The sequence below is a fragment of the Sorghum bicolor genome, chromosome 1 (assembly GCF_000003195.3).
Source record: "Sorghum bicolor cultivar BTx623 chromosome 1, Sorghum_bicolor_NCBIv3, whole genome shotgun sequence".
Classification (NCBI taxonomy): domain Eukaryota; kingdom Viridiplantae; phylum Streptophyta; class Magnoliopsida; order Poales; family Poaceae; genus Sorghum; species Sorghum bicolor.
This window is the reverse complement of record NC_012870.2, coordinates 9,152,357-9,179,225: the sequence shown is the minus strand read 5'-3', so window position 1 is coordinate 9,179,225 and position 26,869 is coordinate 9,152,357. Positions and strand designations below refer to the sequence as shown.

General features: G+C 44.7%; 5 protein-coding genes across 6 annotated transcripts; 3 read left to right on the top strand and 2 right to left on the bottom strand.

Moving 5' to 3' along the window:
- Window positions 803–9,573, bottom strand: LOC8063394 (serine/threonine-protein kinase GRIK1). 2 transcript variants are annotated; one of them, XM_021463338.1, is made up of 12 exons: window positions 9,418–9,573; window positions 8,450–8,864; window positions 7,431–7,505; window positions 7,304–7,348; window positions 6,903–6,977; window positions 5,865–5,952; window positions 5,208–5,317; window positions 2,311–2,406; window positions 1,773–1,839; window positions 1,408–1,523; window positions 1,250–1,328; window positions 803–1,136 (listed from the first exon to the last, which is right to left on the bottom strand). In XM_021463338.1, exons 2-12 carry the CDS (start codon window positions 8,837–8,839, stop codon window positions 997–999), a joined length of 1,281 nt encoding a protein of 426 aa, XP_021319013.1. In that variant the 5' UTR covers window positions 8,840–8,864; window positions 9,418–9,573; the 3' UTR covers window positions 803–996. The 2 variants fall into 2 exon arrangements, with proteins under 2 accessions (XP_021319013.1, XP_021319061.1); XM_021463386.1 differs by lacking the exons at window positions 5,208–5,317; window positions 5,865–5,952.
- Window positions 9,805–14,836, top strand: LOC8063393 (coatomer subunit alpha-3). The gene is made up of 3 exons (XM_002466541.2): window positions 9,805–10,183; window positions 10,756–11,250; window positions 11,614–14,836. The coding sequence occupies exons 1-3, from the start codon at window positions 9,976–9,978 to the stop codon at window positions 14,562–14,564; spliced, it is 3,654 nt and encodes a 1,217-aa protein (XP_002466586.1). The 5' UTR covers window positions 9,805–9,975; the 3' UTR covers window positions 14,565–14,836.
- On the top strand, window positions 17,377–19,746 carry LOC110436010. The gene is made up of 9 exons (XM_021462168.1): window positions 17,377–17,695; window positions 17,819–17,961; window positions 18,081–18,191; window positions 18,304–18,453; window positions 18,526–18,753; window positions 18,835–19,043; window positions 19,158–19,230; window positions 19,314–19,394; window positions 19,474–19,746. The coding sequence occupies exons 1-9, from the start codon at window positions 17,377–17,379 to the stop codon at window positions 19,525–19,527; spliced, it is 1,368 nt and encodes a 455-aa protein (XP_021317843.1). The 3' UTR covers window positions 19,528–19,746.
- Window positions 19,861–22,710, top strand: LOC8062910 (pentatricopeptide repeat-containing protein At4g22760). The gene has a single exon (XM_002466540.2). It carries the CDS (start codon window positions 20,219–20,221, stop codon window positions 21,806–21,808), a length of 1,590 nt encoding a protein of 529 aa, XP_002466585.1. The 5' UTR covers window positions 19,861–20,218; the 3' UTR covers window positions 21,809–22,710.
- Window positions 24,913–26,214, bottom strand: LOC8063392 (HMG-Y-related protein A). The gene is made up of 2 exons (XM_021450897.1): window positions 26,026–26,214; window positions 24,913–25,893 (listed from the first exon to the last, which is right to left on the bottom strand). Exons 1-2 carry the CDS (start codon window positions 26,098–26,100, stop codon window positions 25,267–25,269), a joined length of 702 nt encoding a protein of 233 aa, XP_021306572.1. The 5' UTR covers window positions 26,101–26,214; the 3' UTR covers window positions 24,913–25,266.

Sequence of the window (26,869 nt, the reverse complement as noted above, 5' to 3'; positions counted from 1 at the left end):
ACAATGTTGTTACCACATAAACACGACAAAACGCTGCTGTCGCAATAAATTGGCAACACATTCTGCTGCTGGTAGCCACGAAAGAAAAACAAAGAGCCCAACTTTCAGAACAAGATTTTTTTCTTTTTGAAGACACAGAACGAGAAGTTAAGATACTACAGACATGTTTAGATGCCTTCAAAATTCTAAAAATTTACAAGATTCACCATCACATCGAATCTTGTAACATATGTATGGAGTATTAAATATAAATAAAAAAATAACTAATTACACAATTTGACTCTAAATCACGAGATAAATCTTTTAAACCTAGTTAGTTCATGATTGAATATTGTTTGCTAAATACAAACGAAAGTGCTACAATGTCAATAATATTTTGGATCTAAACACACCCTACGTACATTGGCCATGTTTGGATACTCTATCTCAGCTTGAGGTTAGAGTTAGTTTCTAGTCCAAGACTAGCCCTGAACTAGCTCCTGAAGATGTATTTGGATGCAAGGGTTAAAATGACAATAAAAACAGCGGATCAATCGCTAGAGAAGAGGATAAGCTCAATCCGGTGCAGCCTAAGTTGGAGAAAAAAAGAATTGCTGTGGGCCCTACTAACTAACCCAAATAACCACCCCTTTGAAAGGATAGTTTTTATGGGTAGGCTAGTTGCAAAAAAAAAACTAGCTCTAACCTTCCTATTTGGCTACTTTTGGATTAGTTAAGCGTAAACTAGCACAAACTAGCTCTGCCCTGGATACAACCAGGACCACGATCGAAGGCAGCACTTTGCGTTGTGACGATCTACCGGTGACTTTTTAAAAAAACTTTATTAGTCTATTATGTATAAAAAATTAAAGAAATATGTTCAATCGATCACCAAACAGCTCATTATAAAAGGGAAATGTAAGACAATAGAGAAATGCTTCGTTAGTCATCTCACTGGCTTTGCTTAGCCATACTTCTCATCAGTTATCTACACTAGATCATCCCGTTTACGTGCTGTTATTGCACTTGGTTCCCAGTATCACTTCTCTTCCAGCGGCCAAAGCCACACCTGCAGATGTGTTCAGGGACTGGGCCCTTGTCTCCAGCAACCCAAGGATGCTCTGCCGCAGTCTGCAGGGTGATACGTTCCCCAGGATCTGCAAATCAATCACACAAGAAAACAAAGGATGTCCATTAGAGCACATCTGGCACCAAAACTCTGATATATCAAAATCATATGAGGATACGATTGCGTAAAAAGAAAGGGAACCTTTGCAGAGAAGCCTTTGGAGCAAATCAGCAAGCTGGGGGTTCATGTCATCAGGTATTTGCACAGGATCATTGGTTATCTATTCGGTGGCCAGGACTAAAGTGAGTTTCATGCATTCACCTTAGAATCAAAAGGAAATGAAGGAAACATCTTTGCACCTTATCATAAGTTTCCGGCAATGTATCTCCAAGAAATGGATAGTGCCCAGAAATCATACAATATAAAGTTACACCGACTGCCCAAGTATCAGATGTCCTACCATGATATGCTGAACCTGCACTGAGGTAAAGATAAAAACTTCGCCATATTTAGTGAGTCTATATCTGGTAGCCCAACGAACATTTGAGTACTTCTAAATTAATGAAGAATAATCTAGGCTGTTGTAATTCAGTTTATTTGTGATTCTGCAATCATGTCCAGGATATCTTGCTACCCAAAAATCACAGTTCTATAAATTTGGTGATTGACAAATTTAATGTGCAGCATTTTTGTTGATTGAAATATTAAAGGTAGGTAGTTGTACCTTGACAACACTCTGGAGCAGTGAAAACAGGAGTACCGGGAGATCTCCAAAGCATATCATCCTCATCCTACATTGTAACTCCGTCAGTACCACCATACCATTTTTTAAGTAAAACACCAAGACAAAAAATTTCGATAATCCAGAGGAATTCGCCACAAAAGCAAACACATACTTCAAAAAGATCAAGTGGATTTACTTGTGTTTAAGGAATGAAACAATATAAAATAAAAGTGGAACTACTGAGCAACAAAAATACTTCCAAAAGAATGAGGAAGCATCTTGGTTGTCAACTCAAGTTATCTTTAAAATCCTCAAAGAGACACAAGGAGAAGATTATATCTTTAAAAGTGTCACTTTGAGAAACTTGGAACCCACAGAGCCAAGTTTCTTGATCAGAGTAAGAGCAATTAAGTGATACAAATCATAATTTAGACAACTATTTTCAAGGATGAGTTCATTCAACTAAAAAAACATTTTTTCCTGACAAGAACAATAAAATTTCACTGAAACACACAAAGTTGCAGGATCATGGAAACACCTCAAAAACCTGGCTAACACTGAAGTCTCCTATCTTCACATTGCCTGAGCTTGTAACCAAGAGATTGTCTGGTTTGATATCACCATGAATAACATTCTGTGTATGAAAATGACAAGTTTCAGTGTCACATTCAAGCTAGGAAACATGCGGCATAGTGCAAACTGCATAACATAGAAAAACAACCAATCATGAGCACATGGTTAATGGCACATGTAAATAAGTTAAAAAATGGGAGAAAAGAAACATTAGATGGGAGTCTGGGAACTGTGGGATTTACTTTTCTAGGCAAGCATGATCTATCATGCACAGCAGTGATGAATAAACTAAATAAGAATTTTAGCATTGTTGTGAATCATCGTTCGCATTGTGTGCAGGGGATGGCCAGGTGGTGTAACTTCAATTAGGGTATTAAATAATTGACATGAGAGAAAAGAAGAGTTGAGAGTTATCGCGAACGATTTAGAGACTGGAGAGATGATTTCTTGCTTACTTTTATGGAGGATTTGGTCAGATTGGGTCCATCTCTATCTACCGTTATCTTTAACTTCCCAGCCCCTAGTAGAAACTAAAATGGACTCAATTGTTAAGTATATGAAGGCTCATCTAGTATAGGCCTATATGGCCCATGTGGCTGTCTATATATGACTATCTCCACTAATGGAGTTATCATCTTCCCTAATTCCAAAGGTTAGTAACATCGTACCAAAGCATGGTTTAGGGGTCGAATTAGGGCTAATCTGATCCCTAATCACCCCCAAGATCCATTTTTTTTTCCGGTCGCCGCACGCCCATCGCGTGTGCCGCCCATCGCGTTTCCTCTGTTTTCACGGGGTCGGCACATTGCCACCGTCGTCTTCACCTTCGCGCCTTCGCGTCTCGTCTCCACCTTCGCGCCTTCGCGACTCGTCGTCACGGAGCTGTCCGCTCTCGTGGGGACGCATCGCGCGCGGGGTCGTCGTCCGCACAGGCGTCCGTCACGCATCCGTCATCGCATCGCGCGCGGGCTTTTCTTCACGCGTGGGGACGACTTGCGTCCGCCCGCGGGAGTCGTCTTCCCGCGTGCCCTGCGCGTGCCCTGCCCATGGAGATTTGGAGCGCCCGCGGGAGTTGTCTTCCTGCGTGCCCTGTCCTCTTCCGCCCGTGGCTCTTCATCCCTGCACGCTGCACGTGGTCATCTTCTCTACCCGTGGAGATTTGGAGTTTCTTCCTCTGTTTCTGCAGAGACCATCTCAGGCTATTTCCAGTCACGGTGGTAACAGTTTTCTGTTACCAGACCAGATATCGCTCATGCAGTTCATATTTTGAGCTAGTTTGTGAGTGCTCCTACTTTTGTTCATTTTGGACATTTACTGCGTGTACTACGGTATTTAAGGGGGACAGCATCTCGATGTTTATTCTATGCTCGTAATAGTCCGCTTCAGCTCTATGCTTACTTGGACTCCACTTGGGCGAGTGACCCAACGGATCGTTGTTCCATCACCGGTTATTGTATTCTTCTTGGTTCCTCACCTATTGCATGGAAGTCCAAGAAGCAGACTGCTGTATCTCGCTCTAGTGCAGAGGCAGAACTTCGAGCCCTTGCCACTACTACTGCAGAGATTGTCTGGCTTCGATGGTTGTTGGCTGATTTTGGGGTTTCTTGTGATGCTGCCACACCTCTTCTTTGTGACAGTACTGCAGCTATACAAATTGCCAATGATCCTGTGAAGCATGAACTAACTAAACATATTGGTGTTGATGCCTTCTTTACTCGGTCTCATTGTCATCAGAAGACCATTGCTCTTCGATATGTGCCTTCTGAGCTGCAGCTGGCTGATTTCTTCACTAAAGCACAAACTCAAGAGCAGCATCGGCTTCACTTGATCAAACTCAATGCTTCAGATCCTCCAATTCCACCTTGAGTTTGAAGGGGGGTGTTAAGTATATGAAGGCCCATCTAGTATAGGCCTATATGGCCCATGTGGCTGTCTATATATGACTATCTCCACTAATGGAGTTATCATCTTCCCTAATTCCAAAGGTTAGTAACATCAATATAACAATACTTAACCTTCCTAATCATCTCGCTGAGTCCTAAGCAAAACCAACCTCAACTGTTGGTGCCATATACCACAGACATGGCATTCCCTCAACTATAATGCCTAAACTAATCTGTGGAATTAACCACATTGTTCACCATGTTGCTCCAGCCAGCACCCTCTGTAGCAGCTGCTGCTTGCGTCACATACTGCTGCCAGTGTGCAAGCACACAAGAAGCAAATAAATAATCTGCTTGACAGATAGACTGATATTAATGCTTACAGCTTTATACAACAACATAAAACCAAGTTTGATGCATACCACCATCTTAAATGTCAACCGTACTTGGACTAGTCCTTGAATGAGGACAGCATCATATTTTTAGATATATCCAATGATTACCTAAAAACCAAACGAATAGCAGGCAATTGGCAGTGCTCAAACTTATGGAAACTGACATCACAAGTTCAAGCTTACATATCCAGGACTTAAGTGTATTTATTTATGTCCAGTAGGCAGTGGCTTGCAGAAATCCATTGATCTTCCACAAATCATGAAATGACCATGCATTACAATACAAAACCAAGCCAGCATTTTCCAATGCAATGAAATACTGATTATAAAGCTAAAACAAGATCGGCAAAAAACAGTTCAGCCGCAACCACGGCCTTTACAAATACAAAAGGAAAAAGGAGGGGGGTTGTAGAAGAGGAAATACAAATGATTTTTCCAAAAAAAATGACACCCTGGAAAATTGTTTTCAACATGATGTACCTCAACTTATCTACCGTTGGTTTTCTAAATTGTAAAGTATGACATGGCACAGTATTCACCCAACATACAAGGTAACAGAAACAAATAAAAGACTTAAATCTTACATGAGAATGAAGATACTGAAGACCTGATATTATGTCTCGCACATAATTTCTTGCAGTAGCTTCCTCTAAACCATTATCACAAACAATTTTTCCTTCAACATACTCAAGAACTGGCAATCCAAATGGAAAATTGTAAATGACAACTGTGTAAAATAGATAAAATTCAAAGAGTAAAATTCATAAAACACCAACTATTTGTGCCAAAGTGTCAAGGAACTACAACTTCTGGGACTAGTTTCACAAAACTGAAACTACTTGAGGCATCAGTTTCACAGGCCAACAATATTTTCCACAGGGCTCACATGTTAGCCGTGCAAGCTGTGTGGACCCACATGTTGATTTTTGCGTCTGAGAAGAAATAATTGTAGTTCCGCGAAACTAATCCAAGAAATTGTAGTTCCCACACAAATAGCCAGGGGCGGAGCCAGCCCTGTTCAATGCTGTCACATGGACAGCAATGAATTTTTGTGATTTCCATTGTAATTTGAGGTTTACATATGAAGGTGACTCATAGTATAGTCGAGATGACATTGATGTATTTTTAGGCTAGATCCGCCCCTAAATAGCTGTAGTTTTGTGAAATTAACTCAATTTAAAATGCCATGTTTAGCAATAAAATAAAATAAAAAACATAATAATGAAAGCGTAATTACATACCCATGTAGAATTTATCTACGTTTGGGTCATCAATAACTTCAACAAGATTTACAATATTGGGATGATTTAGCATTTTCATTATGGATACCTGTTTCCAATGTCCAATACAGAAAAAAGGGAGCAAGCAATTAGAAAGCGTACAAAACAAACAATGCAGTCAATTATTAAAATAATATAAAGAGCATGGTACACTGCAGTGTGCTAACATAGGGCCAGTGACCACGCTTCTACATTTTGACAGGAAATTTCGACTGATTTCTAGCAATGGCTCAACCTCTTCAATTTCCATATTGGTCGTGGCTATCTATTTAACCTCTTGCAGTATCTCAAGACTAATAATGGTTTCGTGACTTAGAAACAGAAACGAAGCTACCATCCAGCATATTCATGGTAGTTAGCGTGCTAGGAATTCGTCTGGCAAAAATCATATAGGCAGAACTAACAATGTTAGCGGGCGTATAATTTTCAAATAGACAAAAGATACATGAATTTTGTTCCACGCTCCAATGAATCAATTTCTCCTCAACGGTTAAATGGGTTTCTATTGCACAATTAGTGCAGACGCTAATCAATAGCTGGGACTGGGACAAAAAGATTCATGGTTAATCAGAAGGAAACCAATACTGCAAATATATGTTGTTCGTAACCATTAAATAAACAAATGCATTCCTGATATGTGAGCAGGGTTGTTTCAGTTATGCTAAATGCCAAGGAGCAGGGTACCACCTAATTTGTTTTTCTTCAATCATAAAACAGTGGGTGCCCCACAACGAGATATCACACTGCAAAAGAAACTCTATTCCAATTGATCTATCTAAATAATTGGACACTAATTCTTTTATCATATTCAAATATTGGAAATGATGTTATCAATTAGCATTTCAAATGGTTAGCATGTGTATTGAGTTTGTGGCAGACCCTAGACAGAAAACATTTAAAACATGCAGAACAACTTTGGAAGAGAACTAAATTACACATGCATGACAAAAAAGGGAAAGAAGGTATTACATGGACAAAGAACCTGACAAAGTTACTCACCTCCCGAAGAACATCTGTCATGGCAGTTTCTGACCGTACAACATGCACTTTCAGCATGTAAGGCTTATTCAAGACCTGAAAGAGAAGGGCAACATCTAAAATTCCATCAATTAGACATCAGCACATGCACCGAGGACATGTACAACTGTTAAAAATAACAGTGCCAAGCAAAGAAAACGAGACGATAGACTTGAGAGATGGTTACAAATTCAGTCTTGAAGCAAGCAAATTAGCTAGCAGCCAAAAACATGCATAGGGTACACATATTAGAGAGAAACAAGTATAACTAGTAACTATCATTATTTAACAAGAATACACAGCATTGAAAGCCTGTTTATCATGGAAGGGATCATTAAAAGAAATATATGTCATCGACACGAGAGAGTAGCAGAAAGCAATACCTTCACTGCATATAGCTTCCCATCTTTCACGTTTCTGTATAGAACCTTTGGAAGCAGCAAAATAAAAGGAATTTAGACATCTATCTGGAGAGACGAAATAAGTATTAGCACATCCAATGTATCTTACCACTTTACCATAGCTCCCAGAACCAATCTTTCCCAAATGAACATATTGATTGACCATCTTATTACAATTTTCATCCTAAACATGGCAAAAGAGAAAAGGTTATTGCAGTGTCCTATGTGAAAGTTAAATGCTCTCATATAACTTGCTACCCTTCATTTGACATCCAAAAGCCAATATTAGAAACTGGCAATAAACCTGGTCAGGCTCTTGGATCCTAGCCAGAACAGTGAAACCCGTACTAAATTGAGTACTGGAATTACTTTCAAATGTCTCATGTTTATCTTTAAGAGACCATATGTAAATTGTAATAAGATTTTGCTGGGCAAATAAAATAGGCTATTCCTATCATGCCATTGGAAGGATGGATTAAAATTATTTGTTGTTTTAAAAAAGACTGATTAATTGTTTATCATCAAAAAATGGAAAGAAGATGCATCAGTCATAAACTCATAACCCATAATTGGTGTTTAGCTTGCTTCCCTGGCATGACAGGTCCATGTTCAGAATCCCAAACCTTGGTCTGAAGGGTATATTAAAAAAGATATCATTCCAGAAGGAAAGAAATTGATACATGCGTCAAAGTTTGATTCATGCATGGCTTAGGAACGGCAAAATGTGCACTTCTCGGTTTTGGAGCAAAAATGCATGTCCAGTCTATTTTTTTATAAGTACTGACAAGCATGACTAATAAGGATTACAAAAGGCAACTCATTCTTTCTGGAAGGGTACTGTGTGATCCTCAACAGAATGAACTTTCCAATAAGTTGCTCCTTTGATGAAAAGATAACCTTAAGCAAGGCCAAATGGTAAGAACATAAAAATTATTGGGTGGTGTTGGTTGCCTGAGATGAATGGAAACCAACTTCTTCCGAGCATTCAGGAAACTCAAGCGCGCGGCTCCTTATGGTGTAGGCTAGCTTACAAGAAAATGGTGGGCAAGGCTAGGTAAAGCCTGAATAGATAGATCTTCAAATATGGAAAGATAGTTGAACAAAAAAATAATATTAAGAGAATGGTACCTCAGAGCGAAATACTTTATTAGCCTCTTTAACTGGGACCTCTCTACATGCAAAGCCATTTTGGGCTCTTGATTGTATGATATCTTCAGAACTCTTCATTGGAGGTCCAGTGTCACTTTCATCAAGGTAGTCATTATCATCTCTATCGTAGAAGCTTTTATCAGGGTCGTCTCCATTGAGGAAGCTTGTATCAAGATTATTCCCATTGTAAAAGCTTAGATCAGGATCATCTCCAGTATAGAAGCTTCCGTCAGGATCTTCAGCTGATTGATCTTCCAGCAAATCTTGAGATAACATGACATCAGCATCTGGAGGCTGTCGTGCAGGTACACTGGGCTTCCTTAAAAAGCTAAAGCAGCCACAGCAGCCTATGTTGGTTAGATCTGCCATTCAGAACGTCTAGGCACCAGAAACCCTAGAACAAGAAAAAAGTAACAACGTTACCAAAAAGAAAAGAAACCATCATCAGGATAAGAAAGTCATGGGCTTGTCTGCTGCATTCCTTTACGGTTACTGCATCACCACCAGACTGTAACAGATTCTAGAAAAGAATAGACCACCGCAGAAAACTCAAAACTACATCGACAAACCATAGTTAGGTTTAAACTCGATCCTGTCAAACTACACAGGTCGGTCGAAGATTCTATCACCCACACAGATCAACACAGCCCAAACACAGTAAGCATCACTACACATCGATATGTACATTCTCTCTCGCTCAAAATCTCCATAAGCAATAGTAATATCAGCTACAGCAAACCGACAAGCACCTCGGCAAACACCGTCTCGATTCCAACTTCCAAGAGTCCCACGCGATCCTGTTGCAGCAAAATTGTCGAAATTGCGAACAGGGCTACATCAGCCCCCTCTGTCGCGACCAACGCCCGCCCTATTACTACCCAATCCCGCACCCACTGAGCTCGAGGGAGCGGTAAATACGGGAAGGAACGGAGGCAAATCGGACGAACCTCGGCGTTACCGGAAGTCCGGAACCGGAATGCGGAGGCGGGCCGGCAGGGAAGGAGACTCGCGTCGCGTCTGCTCTGCCTCTGCTGCGGTCGGTTCTCTCCAAATGAGTTTTTTTTATTACATGGTAGTAGTACTGTATGTATGCAGTAGTACTATCATCAAATCATCAAACGACTTTAATCCGTCATTACGGCAAAAGCAAATGCCTCACTGACAACCAGGGCGCATCCTCTCCAACGGCTGAGATCATCACGTCCCAGCATCAAACGGTCATGACCCCTCCCACCACCTCACCCCACCTCGAGGCTCATCAGATCCCCTGCGCCGAGATCTAAAACACCTCCCTCTCCCGTCGTCCATTGCATTCTCCTCTCTCTCTCTCTCTCTCTCTCTCTCTCTCTCTCTCGCGCGAGTCCCGACTCGCCCCTCCAGATCCACCCCCTCCTCCTCTTCTCCTCCAGATCCACCCCCTCCTCCTCTCCGTTCCTCTCCGCAGCTACAGCTAGGAGGGAGCTCGGCCTAGCCGCCGACGTGGCCGGGCACGCCGGGCCGGGAGGATGCTGACCAAGTTCGAGACGAAGAGCAACCGGGTGAAGGGCCTGAGTTTCCACCCGCGTCGGCCATGGATCCTGGCGAGTCTCCACAGCGGGGTGATCCAGATGTGGGACTACCGCATGGGCACCCTCCTCGACCGCTTCGACGAGCACGACGGGCCGGTTCGCGGCGTCCACTTCCACGCCACCCAGCCCCTCTTCGTCTCCGGAGGTAATTTGCTAGATCCTTCCTCGTCTCGCCCGTCTAGTGCGCGCTTCGCATGTTTAGCTCAATTTCTCTCTCGCGGATTGGTGGTGTTCCCGCGAGTTACGTGGTGGATGTTTGATGGTTCTGCGATTCGTTGATTGTGTAATCGTGGGCGCTTGGACTAGACTGGTTTACAAGTTCGTTGATGAGATCGCCTTTGGTGGGAGGTGCGGTGGTTAAGGATATATATATAATAGTTTGGTACGATGGGCTGGTCGAACTCGGATCTGGTGCTTGCTTCATCTGTGCATACAATGATCTGTATGGTATGGTAAATAATTCCTTAGTGTTTGATTTTTCCTTTGCCTGTAGTCAGTGGATTCTATATGATCTTTGAAACATGAGACAGAATACCTTGGTCACAAATCACAAAGGCATTCTCATTAGCGTGCACCAAGACAAAAACCAATGCTGTAATCGTGCTATCAATAATTGAATTCAGGCTAATGAAACTAAGACATCCTTCGACACATTACTATTGTTACTTGTAAAACTTATTAGTCTTCTAATATTCTGGTTACTGTGATACGATGCAGGTGATGATTATAAGATTAAGGTCTGGAATTACAAGACGCACCGCTGCCTCTTCACACTTCATGGGCACCTTGACTACATTCGCACTGTGCAATTCCATCATGAGTACCCATGGATTGTAAGTGCTAGTGACGATCAGACAATCCGTATCTGGAACTGGCAATCACGCACCTGTGTGGCTGTGCTGACTGGACATAACCACTACGTCATGTGTGCATCTTTCCATCCCAAAGAAGACCTGGTTGTATCTGCATCACTTGATCAGACTGTGCGTGTCTGGGATATTGGAGCTCTGAGGAAGAAGACAGTGTCACCTGCTGATGACATCCTCCGTCTCACCCAGATGAACACAGATCTTTTTGGAGGTGTTGATGCTGTAGTGAAATATGTCCTCGAAGGCCATGACCGTGGGGTCAACTGGGCCTCGTTTCATCCCACTTTGCCACTCATTGTTTCTGGGGCAGATGACCGGCAGGTGAAGCTATGGAGAATGAATGGTAATAGTCTTATTGCTCACTTTGCAATTTGCATGTCTTGTTTGTAGTTTTTGTGTACAAATGATAACTATTCAAGTATATATGATTTGATGTTTCCGCATGATAGAATTACCTAATAATATGCTTTTAATCATGGATATTTTTTCCTTTCTTTCTGTAATCTTTCGTTCACAGAACTTCATACCATTGGTAACTTGTTACTTTTGATTTATATTTAATATGTACATGTAAAATTGCTCTTGGAGGTTAAGTTTAGCACACAATTTAGCTGCTCAATTAGTACCTAGCATATGTGAAAAAGCGTATACATTCTACAAGGAAATGTTTGAAATGCAATAATTTATATTTATTTTTTGTGGACAGATACCAAGGCTTGGGAAGTTGATACTTTAAGGGGCCACATGAATAATGTGTCTTGTGTGATGTTCCATGCGAAGCAAGACATCATTGTGTCCAACTCAGAAGACAAAAGCATTCGCATTTGGGATGCCACAAAGAGAACTGGTATTCAGACATTTAGACGGGAGCATGACCGTTTCTGGATTCTTGCTGCTCACCCTGAAATGAACCTTCTTGCTGCTGGTCATGACAGTGGCATGATTGTGTTCAAATTAGAGAGGGAACGCCCGGCCTTCTGTGTTAGTGGTGACACTGTTTTCTATGTGAAGGATCGGTTTCTCCGGTTCTTTGAATACACTAGCCAGAAGGAAGTTCAAGTGGCTCCAATAAGAAGACCTGGATCAGTCAGCTTGAACCAGTCACCCAGGACGCTGTCCTACAGCCCAACTGAGAATGCTGTCTTGATTTGCTCTGATGCTGACGGGGGTTCATATGAACTCTACATTGTTCCCAAGGATTCTGCTGGCAGATCTGATTACTTGCAAGAGGCAAAGAAAGGAGCTGGTGGTTCTGCTGTTTTTGTAGCACGCAACAGGTTTGCAGTCCTTGAGAAGAGTAGCAATCAAGTTTTGGTGAAGAATCTTAAGAATGAAATTGTGAAGAAAAGCCCCCTTCCCATTGCGACTGATGCAATATATTATGCTGGGACCGGTAACCTGCTGTGCAAATCTGAAGACAGGGTGACCATCTTTGATCTTCAGCAAAGGTTAGTTCTTGGTGAGCTCCAGACTCCTGCTGTCAAATATGTTGTTTGGTCCAGTGACATGGAATCCGTTGCACTGCTGAGCAAGCATGCAGTGGTTATAGCTAGCAAGAAGCTTGTCCACAGGTGCACACTGCATGAAACCATCCGTGTGAAAAGTGGTGCCTGGGATGAGAATGGTGTGTTCATTTACACTACACTGAACCATATGAAGTACTGTCTTCCCAATGGAGACAGTGGGATCATAAAAACCCTTGATGTTCCTATTTACATAACGAGGGTTGTTGGGAACAACATTTTCTGCTTAGATCGTGATGGAAAGAACAAGCTGATTGCAGTTGATGCATCGGAGTACATTTTCAAGCTCGCCCTTCTCAGGAAACGCTATGATCATGTTATGAGTATGATTAAGAACTCCCAGCTGTGTGGGCAGGCTGTGATTTCTTATTTGCAACAGAAAGGTTTCCCAGAAGTTGCTCTACACTTTGTGAAGGATGAGAAGACCAGATTTAACCTGGCTCTCGAGAGTGGTAACATTCAAATTGCAGTTGCTTCTGCAAAGGAGATCGATGACAAGGATCACTGGTACAAGTTGGGAATTGAGGCCCTGAGGCAGGGAAATGTTGGTATAGTGGAATATGCTTATCAACGAACAAAGAATTTTGAGAGGCTTGCTTTTCTGTATCTTATTACTGGTTACTTGGACAAGGTCGGCTTCATGTGCAAAATTGCTGGACAGAACAACAATTTGATGGGACAGTTCCACAATGCATTGTATCTTGGGGATGCCAAGAAGCGTGTTGAGATCTTGGAGAATGCTGGGCAGATACCTCTTGCTTATGTTACCGCTGTCACTCATGGGCTCACAGAAATTGCTGAGAGGCTTGCTGCTGAATTAGGCGAGAATGTTCCATCTCTGCCTGAAGGAAAATCCCACTCACTACTGATCCCTCCTGCACCTCTCACAGCGTGTGGTGATTGGCCATTACTGAGGGTAATGCGCGGTATTTTCGAAGGTGGACTGGATGCTACTGGAAGGGCAGATCTTGAGGAAGACGATGAAGCTGCTGGTGCTGATTGGGGTGATGAAGACTTGGATATTGTTGATGCAAGTGAAGTGGTGGCCAATGGTGATGGTTTTGATGTAGAAGAGGGTGAGCCAAATGAGGAGGATGGTGAGGAAGGTGGCTGGGATCTGGAAGATCTGGAACTTCCACCTGAAACTGAGACTCCAAAATCTGTTGGCAATGCTCGCTCCGCTGTATTTGTTGCTCCTACACCAGGTATTCCTGTCAGCCAAATTTGGACCCAGAGATCTTCTCTGGCTGGGGAGCAAGCGGCTGCAGGGAACTTTGACACAGCAATGAGGTTGCTTAGCCGCCAGTTGGGTATCAAGAACTTTGTTCCACTGAAGCCCTTGTTTCTTGACCTGCACATGGGCAGTCATACATATCTGCGTGCGCTTGCCGCCGCTCCTGTTATATCAGTTGCAGTAGAGAAAGGTTGGAATGAGTCTGCAAGTCCTAACGTGAGGGGCCCTCCTGCACTTGTTTTCAGCTTCTCACAAATGGAGGATAGACTCAAGGCTGCCTACAAAGCCACAACTGAGGGAAAGTTCCCTGAAGCACTGAGACAGTTCCTTAGCATCTTGCATACCATTCCAGTTATTGTGGTGGATTCACGGAGAGAAGTTGATGAGGTAAAGGAATTAATTGAGATAGTGAGGGAGTATGTTCTTGGTCTGAGGATGGAACTCAAGAGAAAGGAATTGAGGGATGATGTGACCCGTCAACAGGAGTTGGCTGCTTACTTCACAAACTGCAAGCTTCAGAGAGTTCATATGAGGCTTGTGCTTGCAAGCGCTATGGCTCTTTGCTTCAAGCAGAAAAACTATGCAACTGCAGGACACTTTGCAAGGATGCTTCTTGAGAACAGCCCTCAGGAGGCCCAAGCAAAGAAGGCTAGACAGGTTCTGCAAGCTTGCCAGGACAAGAACGATTCTCACCAACTGAACTATGATTTCAGAAATCCATTCGTTGTTTGTGGCGCCACATATGTTCCTATCTATCGTGGCCAAAAGGATGTTTCCTGCCCTTACTGTGGATCCCGATTTGTTCCTTCCATCGAAGGGCAGCTTTGTACCATATGTGAGCTTGCTGCGGTTGGGGCAGATGCTTCAGGCCTCCTCTGCTCCCCTACACAGTCGAGATAAGCAATGGTAGTTAGAGGTCCCCTATATTCTTTCTAGTGTCAAGTTCCAAGACTTTATCATATATTTTACCAGGGAGTTTACTGATTGTAAGGAATAAGTATTATACATGTTTTTGTCGAGTTTTTTTCTTTTTTGTGTTCTGTTACCATAATTTTTGTTTGCTCAGAGCCTGCTGTCATCAGTCATCACCTGCGGTATGGTTTAGACTTTTGATCGACTTTGGAAGCTATGCTGGAAATTGATGTATGAGATGTTTCTTTCACTCTTTAAAATTCTTTTTTGGATGTCGCTGCGTTGCTTTAGTATATAGTCTGTGGAGGTAATCTTTGCTCCGTAGGCGGGCTAATGTGCTTTATGTTAAAATACCTCAAGCCTGAAAGAGTTTACCAGTTAAGAGTGCCAATCTCTCATCTCTTAGCCTCACGTATGCTTCGCATTATCAGATGGATTTGTTTGGTGGCCTCTTTTAAACCTCTAATCCATCAGATTATCAGATACAACCGGCATCAGGTTAACATCGTGGGATATTGCCTTCCATTGGCATCAGGTAAACATCGTGGCGATATTTCCTTCCATTTCTTCACTCGACGACGTTCGCTGCTTTATGGAAAAAAAACTAAAAACTGAATTAGGCTCTGTTTGGTTTGCATCGTAAACTTTTTAATCTCTGTCACATCAAATATTTAGATATATATTTGGAGCACTAGATATAAATTATTTGTGAAACTAAAAGCACAGCTCTAGAGTAATTTGTGAGACGAATCTTTTGAGTCTAATTAGTCCATGATTAGATACTAATTGCTAAATAAAACAAAAGAGTTACAGTATCTGTTAAACTTTAACACTTCTAACCAAACACCTCTTAGTTTGTTTTCCACATGATGGTGAATTCCAAATATGGGTACGGCAGCAACACCTAACATTCCAAAGAATGGGCAAGTTCGGACGTTTCTCCACAATATATCTTCACAAGAATTACAATCAACTTTATCTTAATCCTTGAGCAAATCCAGCTTAAGTTTGTGACGAGAACTATTTCAACATGTAAAGCATAGTTTCAAGTTACTTTTTAACCTTTAATCCAACAATGATTTGATACTTTGATTGCATAACTCATCTAGTCCCTCGTATCAATTCAAATACTTGTTTCTTCACCTTTGGCTATGTACATCGATTGCCAAATCATAGCTTATTCTTCACTTTCCCTTAGTTTCTCAAAGTCGTTTTCTTGATGTCTTTGCTTGTACCAACAATAAGCCTTCATTTGAAATCCAACTTGGAGTTCGGTAAAACAACTCCTTATCTTAATATTTTAGTAAAAAGAGAAAAAAAAGCTTCCTCTAGCAGTTTCATAAATCGAGAAAAATAGAAAGTTGTCAAATATCTTCTTCAACTCATAAATTTTCAAAATCGAGAAAACTCCCTATCTCTTCTCTTTGGACCTGTTTTCACGTCATTTCTCGTACATTCCTCTGGTCCGACCGTCGCTGGTATGTACCGGCCTCCATTGCCGCCGCCCTATAGGTCAACGCTATCGCTTCGTGCTTGCCTCCGTAGGTGTTATTGATCTTTGGTTCGAAAGCACAGCATGCTACCTTTACATGTGCATAGCGTGCTATCTTTATATATGCTCATCGCTTGCATTGGCCGGAAGACATGGATGCTAGGCACGCTTTGCGGCCGTACAAAGCTAGTGCTCGCGTCGGTGCCGATAAAAGATGCAATTTTCTTTTCAATTTTTTTATGAACAACATAATAAACCAAAAATCATTAAATATAGGCCCTATTATAACTTTTAGAAAGTTATTATAGGAGATTGTTGGAGAAGAACAACAATTAAAGTTACTATTTCTTTTATTAACTTGCTAAATTGATTACTTTAGCAAGTAAATTATACCAAAATCCTCTTATTTTGATCAATACAAAATCCATTATCATTTTTTATTTAGTTGCCAAGCCATATATGTGAAACCAACTCAAATGTTCAACTAATTATGTACTTCCTCCATCCCAATTTATAAGTCATTTTAAGAATTTTGGAGAGTCAAAGCATCTCAAATTTGACCAAAATTATAGAAAAAAATAGAAATATTTTTGACATCAAATACATATTACTATAAAAATATAAGTAATGAAGAACCTAATGATACTCAGTTAGTATCATAAATATTATTATGTTATCATATAATTTTGGTTAAACTTAAGATATTTTGACTCTCCAAGATTCTTGGGCCTTGTTTAGTTACAAATTTTTTGGCAAAATGAGCACTGTAGCAATTTCGTTTGTATTTGACAAATATTGTTCAATCATGGACTAACTAGGCTCAAAAGATTCGTCTCGTCAATTCCGACTAAACTGTGCAATTAGTTTTTATTTTTATCTATATTTAATACTCCATGCATACGTCTAAAGATTCGATGTGACGGAGAATCTGAAAAATTTTACAAAATTTTTGGGGAACTAAACAAGGCCCTTATAATTTGTGATGGAGGGAGTATATTTTCTTTTTGAGTGCCTTTATTAAGAAACGTAGGCTTTAATTTATATAGGAAAAAAGATAAATGGGGCCATTTTGAGAAATGGGGGTGTTAAATAGACTGTTTAATAATGAGGGAAAACTTGGACTTACAAGAAAATTATGGAACGCGTGCAAAAATTAAGATCTCGATTTTTTTTGTTTTTTTGCGATTTAAGATCTCGAAATTAACAACCGTTTTTCTGACAGACTGCGCTCTCACGAGTCACGCCACTTCGTACTGAAGTCTTTAGCGCGGGCACGGAGCGCCGGAGCGGAGAGGAGAGAGGACCGCAATGTCGTCGAGCGGGAGACTCGATCCAGCAGTCCCCGTCACCGCCATCGCAACCGCAGAGTCCAGGAGCGTGATAGGGGTGGAGACCCCAGGCCTGCAGAGAGTTCTCTCCTGGCGCAGTTCCGGCTCAATCTTCTCCGATGGCACTGATCCCAAGAGAGGCGTTTTGCATCGGATGGAGCTCCGGACCAAGGAAGCCACTCATGACTTCACCGCGATCAGAGACCACCTCACCGCATGCGTTGAGATGTTGGAGGAGGCCAAGGAAGAAATCGGCTTGTTCTATCAGATGCCGCCGCCGGAGATTGTCAGACACCGAGGTGTGCGGTGTGCCCTGGCCTGGCCTCTCTCTCTCACACATGCACCGTCTTCGTCAATTTTGTATTTTGATCTTTCGGTTAATTGTAATTGAATTGAATCCCCATAATGTTTTGCCAATCCAGATCTTTTTGAGAGAATATGGGGTTGGGAACGTTTTTTTCCTGTCTACAACCTGAGGTACCTTGAGGAATACTACCGGCGAAATGCCAGAGCGAGCCTCGCTCGACCGCAACCTATGCTATCCCTTGTTTCTCTAGTCTACCTGGTAACTCCATTTTCATCCTTACTAGCTTAATTTTTCAGGTTTCCATGTGTATTGCCTGATTGCTTCGCCAAGAATTATCAGCAATTTTAAACTGTTCCGTTGTTTGCATGCTTTCCAAGGGTCGCGAGAAACAGGTTGCCAGTTCTAGGCTGTCTGATGCCACCAGTGGGCAACAGCATGCCGATTCTGCTGATGTCAATGACAACTTGGCTACTATTCTCGTCCATTTGGTAACTCCACCGCCTGCCAATTAAGTACTAATATGCAGCCTTTGAGGCTAGGCTAGGTTTGCATTCGTTGGTTCTTACACTGAATTGATCTATCTTTTGCTTACTTTCTAAGTGCTGCGAAAAGGAGACCGAACTGGTATCTGAATGGAGGAAGCAGGGGTTAGATGGTGCCTCTCCTGAGATCAGGCTGAGCACCGCGATCCAGAAGCAAGTCATAAATCTTGTGCTGCCACAAAAGAAGCGTATCATACCTCCTGTTATTGTAAGTGTAGAAACAGCTTCGCATCAAGTTTAGATTCAATGCACTTTATTTATCTGTTTACTCCACTTGCAGCTAGATTGCATCAATTGTATCATGAAGGAAGCTGAGTTGAGCCTTGTGTCGATGAGGAAGGGGATAAGGAAGGGGTCGCTTGCTGATGACTGTGATGGAAACTTGAGCCAAAACATTCGTTATGAGGTGTTTTGTCTCATTAAAAAGTATTGGCGTGCACATCCGTCCTCTGCTTCTGTTGCTACCTGTGCTGTCCTGTTGGTAAGTGTTGGTGCCAGACCAGAAATGGTAGGTTTCATTTGTTGTATATGAGTATTTACTGTTTGATGGGTAACTTGCCTGAAAAAAGATGCAAACAATAATTTGAAGGGAACCACAAAGGAAGCTGAACAGATGTGTGAGAAGAGGAGGCAGGATAGTCTCTTATTTGGAGAGCATACCTTGACTACAAGCATCCGCTCGTTGGCCTTAGCTATGTTGTCTGATGATATGGATGCATATGTGCTTAATACAGCTACAACTGATGGCTTTTGCTATTGGGACTATGTTGATCCAGCTGCAATAGACATGCCTGCCTGGTACGATGTCTATATACTGATTGATATATTTCATTATATCTGAGAGGAATAATTTATAATGTTGCGAGGAGTGAGAAGCATATCAGTATTATATCCTCTATGTACTCTCTCTAGGTGTGAAAGTGCTAAAGTGCACGTCGATGGCTCTGATGAGTTAAGCAAGGGAAAACATTCAACAAAAAACAAGGTACAGCAATAAACCAGCGCACAACAGTTTGTTCTTATTCTTATATTCTGAATCTTTTTTTGCTGACCTGAACTGTTTGCTAGCTGGAAGAGGATGTGACTGTTTACAACATAACTAGAGGCTCTCATGCGTTAAGTAGGGAAATGCATTCAACCAAAAACAAGGTATAGCAATGACTTCACAAATTAACAGTTTTTGCTTACCTTCTGATTTTTTTTTCTGACTTGAGCTTTTTGCTAGCAGGAAGAGGATGTGATAGTTTGCGACATACGTGGAGGGAGGGTTGTATTGACTTAAAAGGCTAGTAGAAATTATAAGGCTATAGTGAAAGTCAGAAAGGCTTTCATGCATGCATAGAAACTTGGGGGAAGGGTGGTGGTTGGTTAAAATTAGTGAGCACACGGAGATGCCAATAAATTGAATATGGACACTAACAGGCGCCAATAGATCCAACAGAAATTTCAACATTAAGCTAAGATCTGCACATCTTCGCATTTTTTTTCGTTCATGACGCAATTACTTTGTTATTTCTCTCTTAGATTTTTTTAGATTCATCGACTGCTTTCCCCTTTCTGTCGTTAATAATAGCAACGGGCCGACATGGCATACAAACATGCGCTTTTCCCCCTTTCTCCCGTTCTTCTCCGCAAGCCGTGGCCACGCTCGCGTCCGCACCGCCGGCCCGTGGTCCTGTTCGTGCCACCGCCGCCCAGCCATACCCGCCCGTCTGCGCCTTGGCCAACTCCACCGCGCCCCCGGCCCCTTGGCGCTTCGCCGCCCCCTTAGCCCGGTGGCAGCTCCGTCTTCGGTCCGCCGGGCCCCCGGCCGTGTCTCCGCTCGCCCCAGGCCGGCCATCTCCCTTCTCGCCGCAACGGCAAGGGAGAAGGCGGCGTCCTTTGCCTCCTCTCACTCCTGTAGCGCGAGTCAATAAGAACTTGTGCCGCCGGTGAGGGGTGGCAGTCCCGCGGAGGACGCGGGGCGCCCCGCCATGCGCGCCCCGCGCGCTGCCGGCGGCTTCAACTCGCCGTGGACGATCACCATCCGCGCGGCGGCAGACCAAGGCCGGCCCCTCCGCGCCATCGCTCTGTACCTCGCGTCCCTGCGCTCGTCCTGCCGCCCCTGCCCCTTCGCCCTCGCCGCCGTCCTCAAGTCAGTGCCCCGCCTCCCCGAGCACGACGCTCTCCCCGCGGCGGCCTCCCTCCACGGGCACCTCCTCCGCCTCGGCCTCCTCTCCCATCCCTACCCGCACGCCGCGCTCTCTCACCTCTACTCCCGCCTCCTGCCCCCGCACCACGACCACGCCCGCGGCCTGCTCGATGACGCGCCCGCGGCGCTGCACAGCCACTCCCGCCTCGTCTCGTCCAACTCGCTCCTCGCTTCCCTCCTACGCGCGGGCGATATCACCGCCGCGCGCGCCATGTTCGAGGCAATGCCCGAGCGGGACGTTGTGTCGTGGAACTCCATGGTCGCCGGACTCGCCAAGGCCGGCCACCTCGACGAGGCCATCGAACTGTTCGACCAAATGCCCGAGACGAACGCCGCGTCCTGGAACGCCCTCGTGTCCGGGTTCATGGCACAAGGCCACTTAGCCCAAGCGCAGGAGCTGTTTGAGCGGATGCCCATCAGGAACAATGTTTCCTGGATCACGATGATCTCAGGGTATGCCAAGGCAGGTGACGTCCAAGCTGCTGCTAACCTGTTTGATAGGATGGATAGTAAGGACCTTTATGCATGGAATGCGATGATCTCATGCTATGCACAGAATGGCTGCGCAAGAGAGGCACTTGGCATCTTTAACAGGATGTTGAAGCCCCATATTTGGGTGGCACCCAATGAGAAGACTTTCTCCTCTGTCATCTCGGCATGTTCACAGCTGGGGGACTTGAGGTTCGGCTTGTGGGTTGAGAGTTTCATGGGGTATGTGGGGGTTCATCTGGATGATCACCTGCGTACAGCTCTGATTGATTTGTACACCAAGAGTGGGCAAATGGATAGGGCTTTTGATTTGTTCAGAGGCTTGAGATCAAGGGATGTGGTGTCTTACAGCGCGATGATTGTGGGCTGTGGAATGCATGGCAAGTTAAATGAAGCTATTTCCTTGTTCAAGGAGATGTCCAAAGCGAGGATTGATCCTAATGCAGTGACCTTTGTGGGGTTGTTGTCTGCATACAGTCATGCAGGACTATTGGAAGAAGCTCGTGCTTGCTTCACTTCCATGTCAAGCAAATATAAGATTAATCCTTCAATGGAACACTACACTATTATGGTAGACATTCTTGGGCGCTGTGGAAAGTTGGAAGAAGCATTCCAGCTGATCATGCAGATACCTGTATGCCCACATGCCAGTGTTTGGGGTGCCTTGCTTCTTGCTTGCAGGTTGCACAACAACATTGAGCTTGGGGAGGTTGCTGCTTCCAAGTGCTTTGAACTGGAGCCAAAAGAGAGTGGATATTACATTCTCTTGGGTAACATATATGCACAAGCAAAGAAGTGGGACAAGGTTAAGGGTTTAAGGAAGATGATGGCAGAAAGGGGTTTGAGTAAGACGCCTGGGAGTAGCTGGGTGCATGTTGCATAAATTGATTATATTGATCTTACTCATTTTATCATTTGGGTCAGTTAGTTGACAAATCAACATGCAACTCAGATTTTAGGCACTAAATTTGGGAAGATGAGGAGTCAATAGAAACAGCTGTTTAGTTGCCATCGTCCTGGAATCCCCATTCCTCATGTTTCCTGACTTCACTACGTGGGTTCAGAACCCATTGGAATCGGTTGTTCTTGTGGTCCTTCTTGGGAACTTTAGGGCATGTTCTTCAATCCAAATCACATCTGATCTTCATTATGTGTAGAAGATAGGAGGATAATGGAGGTTTAGATGCAAGAATATAAGAAAAGAGAATTCTTAACCAGCATGAACATGCGAGGTTATCTAATGCATATTTTGATGAGAGCAGTGTTGAAGATGTTATGTTAAATTGGGGAGACTATGAGCTATATCTTATGTTCTCTAGATGATACGGATGCTCCATGAAGATGTACATATCCATACTTGCTACCTGGAAAAGTTCAAGCATTCATCAGGAAACTCATAATTTGTCTGTTGCCAACTCCACCACCTTTTATTCAAGTATATCTGTACATACACTTTGCAATTTCTACTAGTAATTCAGAAACTTGGGGAAAGATATGTTGTTCTTGTGTGTTACATGCAAGGGGAGTGGTTGATGGTGGGTTAAAATTCATGGGCACAGGAGATGCTAATAAACTGAATATGGACACTAACAGGCGCCAACAAATCCAACAGAAATTTCAACATTAAGCTAGGATCTGCCCATCTTTGTAGTTTTTTCGTTCAATGATGCGATTACTTTGTTCTTTTTCTCTTGTTGGTTCTGTACAACCACCAGGGGGTCTATGCAATAGTCTCTTAACTTATCCACTGGTAGTAATCGTTCATCAAACACTTTCATGTTTGTATTCGGTTGACGGATGCTGTTGGTTATAGTATGATTTTGTCCTAACAGATTTGAGCAGCACCCTGCTCTTGCACTTGTTTTGCTATTTGTAATTCAGTACTTAGTAATTTTACCTCCAATCTTTCGAGTTACCAGATTAACAATAATTAACACAGCACTTCTCGGTTATGTATCACTGATGATTCACTAACCCACCCGTACCCATATCAGATACTTCAATACTATGATTCTCTGTATTACCACAATGTTTTCAAGAGTTAAATATCGCGGTACCCTTATTGCCGTGCTGGTATCTCATCGTACTTCTCTGTATTACCACAAGCTTTTTTGCACATGTTGTAATAGACCATTCCTTGTTCAATGATTAGACTAAGTAACCAAAGTAGTGCATAGGTTACATATATTATGTTGCTTTTCTCTGTGATGTTTTTTGGTGGGTAGATTGCCGTTACAATCTCATTATTTACCTGCAACTTTTTCCTGTGTCTTTTTAGCCTGATGACACATCTTATTGGTAGTCCATCCACTGCCAGCATGGATAATGATGTGCTGTACAGAAGCAGAAACTGTTGCGCCTCCCTGATGCTTCTGAAAACCAGAGATGAAACGCTGCAGTTATATTCTGTCATCTGTTTGAATTCATAATTAGTCCGTGGTTCATATGTCTATTCTGGAATTCATAATTAGTTCGTGGTTCATGCCTGCAGATGTTGTGCTATTCTGGAAATCATAATTAGAGCATGTTTGTTTGAGCTTATCTGCCGAATCTGTCAGCCATTCAACAGTGTTTTTCTCTCGCAATAAATTAACGAACAATACTTTTAACCATGACTTTTCAGACAAGTGATGTTGTACATTTCCTTTGCTTTGTTGGGTAATCATGTTAATAGTCTAGTCAATTTTACGAAGAAAGAAACGCGCTGCTGTGGCCTATTCATGACGCTCGCCAATGCGAGCAGCGTCAGTATGCACGCAGGTACCAGCTTTGCTGCTACTTTGCCTAACTGACAACCGGGAGGTAACCAACAGGTCTACAGAGATCTAAGGTTAAACAACCTCCACTCAGATTTGTAAACATCCAACTGCACGATGTTCACCTTCGTTTGCTGAATCTCATAAGCCAAATATTCAGACCTTCATCTATTTGCCCAGGGTTTCAGACAGCTCTATAATTGGACATCGGGAAGGTTAAAGTCGAAGCGAAGTTAAGAAACTCCACATTCTCCTGAAAGCTCAGGCCTTGTTTAGTTCGCAATTTTTTTTTGTTTTTGGGTACTGTAGTATTTCGTTTTTATTTGACAAACATTGTCCAATCATAGAGTAACTAGGCTTAAAAGATTCATCTCACAAATTACAGGTAAATTGTGCAGTTAGTTTTTATTTTCGTCTATATTTAATGCTCCATGCATGCGACCAAAGATTCGATGTGACGGAGAATCTTGAAAATTTTTGCGAACTAAACAAGGCCTCAGCTGATGAGCATATGGTGAACTGGCAGAAACATTGAAGGCGACGCCCAAACAGCCTGTAACTGCAGCCAGGCTGAAAATTCCCAACAAACTCCGTTAATTTCAAGGCTGCCACACTGAAAGCAGTCTACTTCCTACTCAAGTGAGATTTTATAACAGATCGTGATCTTAAGCTAACACGACTACGCGAGAAACATCACAGCCAGTAGCCGCAGCTTGCGTAAGAGACAAGCATCAGAATGTGTCATGCTCAGCCCACCTACCACTGTTCAACAGCCTTTGCTGCTGTAGCTGACTATCCCGTATCGCATTGGTGCCTCCATGAAACCTAGGACCGGCCAGTGTCGGTGTCACCATCGCCAGAACTGACATCGGACCACCGGTGATCAGCTTCTATACGTCAGCAGATCACACGCGTTTCATCAGACACAGTTGCCGTGTCATGTCACAAACAGGTGTCAGGTGTCACACCGATAGTGCTCATGGATCCCATTCACAATGCATCAGCACAGCAGCAAATTCATCATCGTCACTAACGGAACGGCAGATCGAAACAGGCTGATGGCAGTCGAAAAACACTATAAGCAAGCATATTCCATGCGACCTTTCGAACACAAAGGGCGAATGCGTTGCAGCAAGAACACAATCCACCCATCAGCCAAGGCAACTACAAGATCACTGCAATTCTTGGTTGTTGGCTGAGCTAAACAGAATTCCGTGGATCAAGACAAGACTAGCAAATGAAACGATCAGACTAACTGCATTGCATTGCGCGAGCGCGACAAGGAGACACAGGATACACCGCCGGAGCCACACCACTCCGGCCACCACCCACCCAATAGTAAGGTAGAGAAACACCACGAAACACGACACACCGCCGGCCGCCGGCACCGACGCCGAAGCTGCCTCCACTCAGACTCCTGCCCCTACACGCTCCCCGGATTAGACAACAACCACACGAACTGAGACGAAACCCACATCATCAGACAGACAAGAGCTGGAACAAGGGCAAAATGTTAGCTTGCGCCAGCTCGCCGCCGCCCCTGGGCCGGTCGGCCGGCCAGCCGGCGGGCGAGAGCTCCTCGGCATCACACGAAGCCGACCTCGGCGAACTGCGGGCGCGCAGCCTTGGCCGACGTCGGCGCGCCGGGGCGCGGCCGCGGGACCATCCCCTCTGGAAGCGGGTTCTTGCGCGGCCGGCCGCGCGGGCGCGGGATCTTGGGAGGCGCGTGCGGGTCCCGCGGCTTGGGCGGGCGGCCGCGCCGGCGCGGCGCTGCGGCGGGGGACGCGGCAGCTCCAGGCGCGCCGATGGGGGCAGCTCCGGGCACGCCGGCCGGGAAGCCCGCGGGCCGCGGCTTCGGGGGCCTCCCGCGCCCGCGCTTGGCGGGCAGCTGCGGCATAGGCAGAGGCTCCGGCTCCTCCTCCTCCTCCTCCTCCTCGTCGTCGGCGCAGTCGTCTTCTTCTTCTTCGTCGTCAGCCGGTGACTCCAGCGCCGGCGGGGCCGGCGGCGGAGGTGGGGGCGGGGGCAGCGCGTACTTTCCCCCCGCGACGGCGACGAGCTCCCCGGCGGCGGACATGCGCGAGAGGTGGGCGGCGACGAGCGCGGGGTGCGAGGCCGGCAGGTCGCCGCGGGCCTCCGCCTCGATGCGGCGCGCGATGGCGGCCTGGCTGGAGCCGTTCTCCTCGGCGAGCGCGGCGATCGCGGCGACGATCATCTGCAGCAGGCAGGGCAGGCGCAGGGGGGTCAGTCAATTCGGCAGATCGGCGTAGATCTGGCGGAAAGGAGCCGCGCAGAGGGGAGGAAAGGGAAGGAGAAGGAGGTAGGGTTGGAACGGAGGGAGGCTTGCCTCGGGGTAGGAGGGGGGCACGAGATCGGAGGAGCCCGGGGGCGAGCCGTCGCCACTGGAAGTGGGAGTGGCCATGCCTGCGGTGCGCTGGCCGCCTCGGCTGCTGGCTGTCGCTTCCTCTCCCTCTCCCTCTCGGCGTGTCTGGGCGCGCGGGGGTGGAGTGGGAATTGGGGGCGCACGGGGAGGGTGGGAGGGGGAGGGGGAGGGGAGGGGCCGCGAGCGACGACGCGGATCTGAGACTGATGAGTGGGGCGCTGCCGCTGAGGCCTCCAGGAATGCAAGTACAGTTTCGACAAGGAATCTGTCGGGTGTTCCGCGCGTGGTACCGGGGCTGACCCGGCCCACCCACCCGCGAGGGGCCTGCGCGGGCGCTCCCAGTCGGATCGCGGCTCGACTCGACCCGTTCGGCGCTGCTGGCTGCTGCCGCCGAGTGCCGCCTGCTGTCGACCGTGGTGGTTGACCGCGGCATTTAATTTGTTTTTTTGTGCGGCGGCTGACCAAACCAGGACACTGCGCCGTGGGAAAATGATGATGATTTGATGCAAAGGAGAGAGGGAAACTTCGTGGTGATTCTAATTTCTAACCGGTGGAGAAATATAAACATGGGCAAAACACTCGACGGCAAACCGTGAGAATGTCCGTTGTTGATTCTAAACGAGTGAAGAAATGGTGGTGGTCCACGTGACTACGTGCGCCAAGAGGACACGTAGCATGCGTCCCTCCACTTTAGAGCCGCCCATTGTTTCACTTTATAAATTGATACCTTCTTCTTTACTCTATCGATTGTGCTGCTTTTTATGTTACTAGTATGAGGTATTGCTGTTGCACATCACCTCTGCCTCTT

What these genes read in the sequence shown, in the direction of transcription:
- LOC8063394 (XM_021463338.1), bottom strand. Translation starts at nt 8,839, where the DNA reads ATGGCAGATCTAACCAACATAGGCTGCTGTGGCTGCTTTAGCTTTTTA. An exon ending in TGACAGATGTTCTTCGGGAG is followed by an intron (nt 5,953 to 6,902) that starts GTGAGTAACTTT and finishes CATTGGAAACAG; the next exon opens with GTATCCATAATGAAAATGCT. An exon ending in GTGTTAGCCAGGTTTTTGAG is followed by an intron (nt 1,840 to 2,310) that starts GTGTTTCCATGA and finishes GTTACAATGTAG; the next exon opens with GATGAGGATGATATGCTTTG.
- LOC8063393 (XM_002466541.2), top strand. Translation starts at nt 9,976, where the DNA reads ATGCTGACCAAGTTCGAGACGAAGAGCAACCGGGTGAAGGGCCTGAGT. An exon ending in GCCCCTCTTCGTCTCCGGAG is followed by an intron (nt 10,184 to 10,755) that starts GTAATTTGCTAG and finishes GATACGATGCAG; the next exon opens with GTGATGATTATAAGATTAAG. An exon ending in GAAGCTATGGAGAATGAATG is followed by an intron (nt 11,251 to 11,613) that starts GTAATAGTCTTA and finishes TTTTGTGGACAG; the next exon opens with ATACCAAGGCTTGGGAAGTT.
- LOC110436010 (XM_021462168.1), top strand. Translation starts at nt 17,377, where the DNA reads ATGTCGTCGAGCGGGAGACTCGATCCAGCAGTCCCCGTCACCGCCATC. An exon ending in TTGGTGCCAGACCAGAAATG is followed by an intron (nt 18,754 to 18,834) that starts GTAGGTTTCATT and finishes AATAATTTGAAG; the next exon opens with GGAACCACAAAGGAAGCTGA. An exon ending in TGCATTCAACCAAAAACAAG is followed by an intron (nt 19,395 to 19,473) that starts GTATAGCAATGA and finishes TTTTGCTAGCAG; the next exon opens with GAAGAGGATGTGATAGTTTG.
- LOC8062910 (XM_002466540.2), top strand. Translation starts at nt 20,219, where the DNA reads ATGCGCGCCCCGCGCGCTGCCGGCGGCTTCAACTCGCCGTGGACGATC.
- LOC8063392 (XM_021450897.1), bottom strand. Translation starts at nt 26,100, where the DNA reads ATGGCCACTCCCACTTCCAGTGGCGACGGCTCGCCCCCGGGCTCCTCC. An exon ending in TGCCCCCCTCCTACCCCGAG is followed by an intron (nt 25,894 to 26,025) that starts GCAAGCCTCCCT and finishes TGCCTGCTGCAG; the next exon opens with ATGATCGTCGCCGCGATCGC.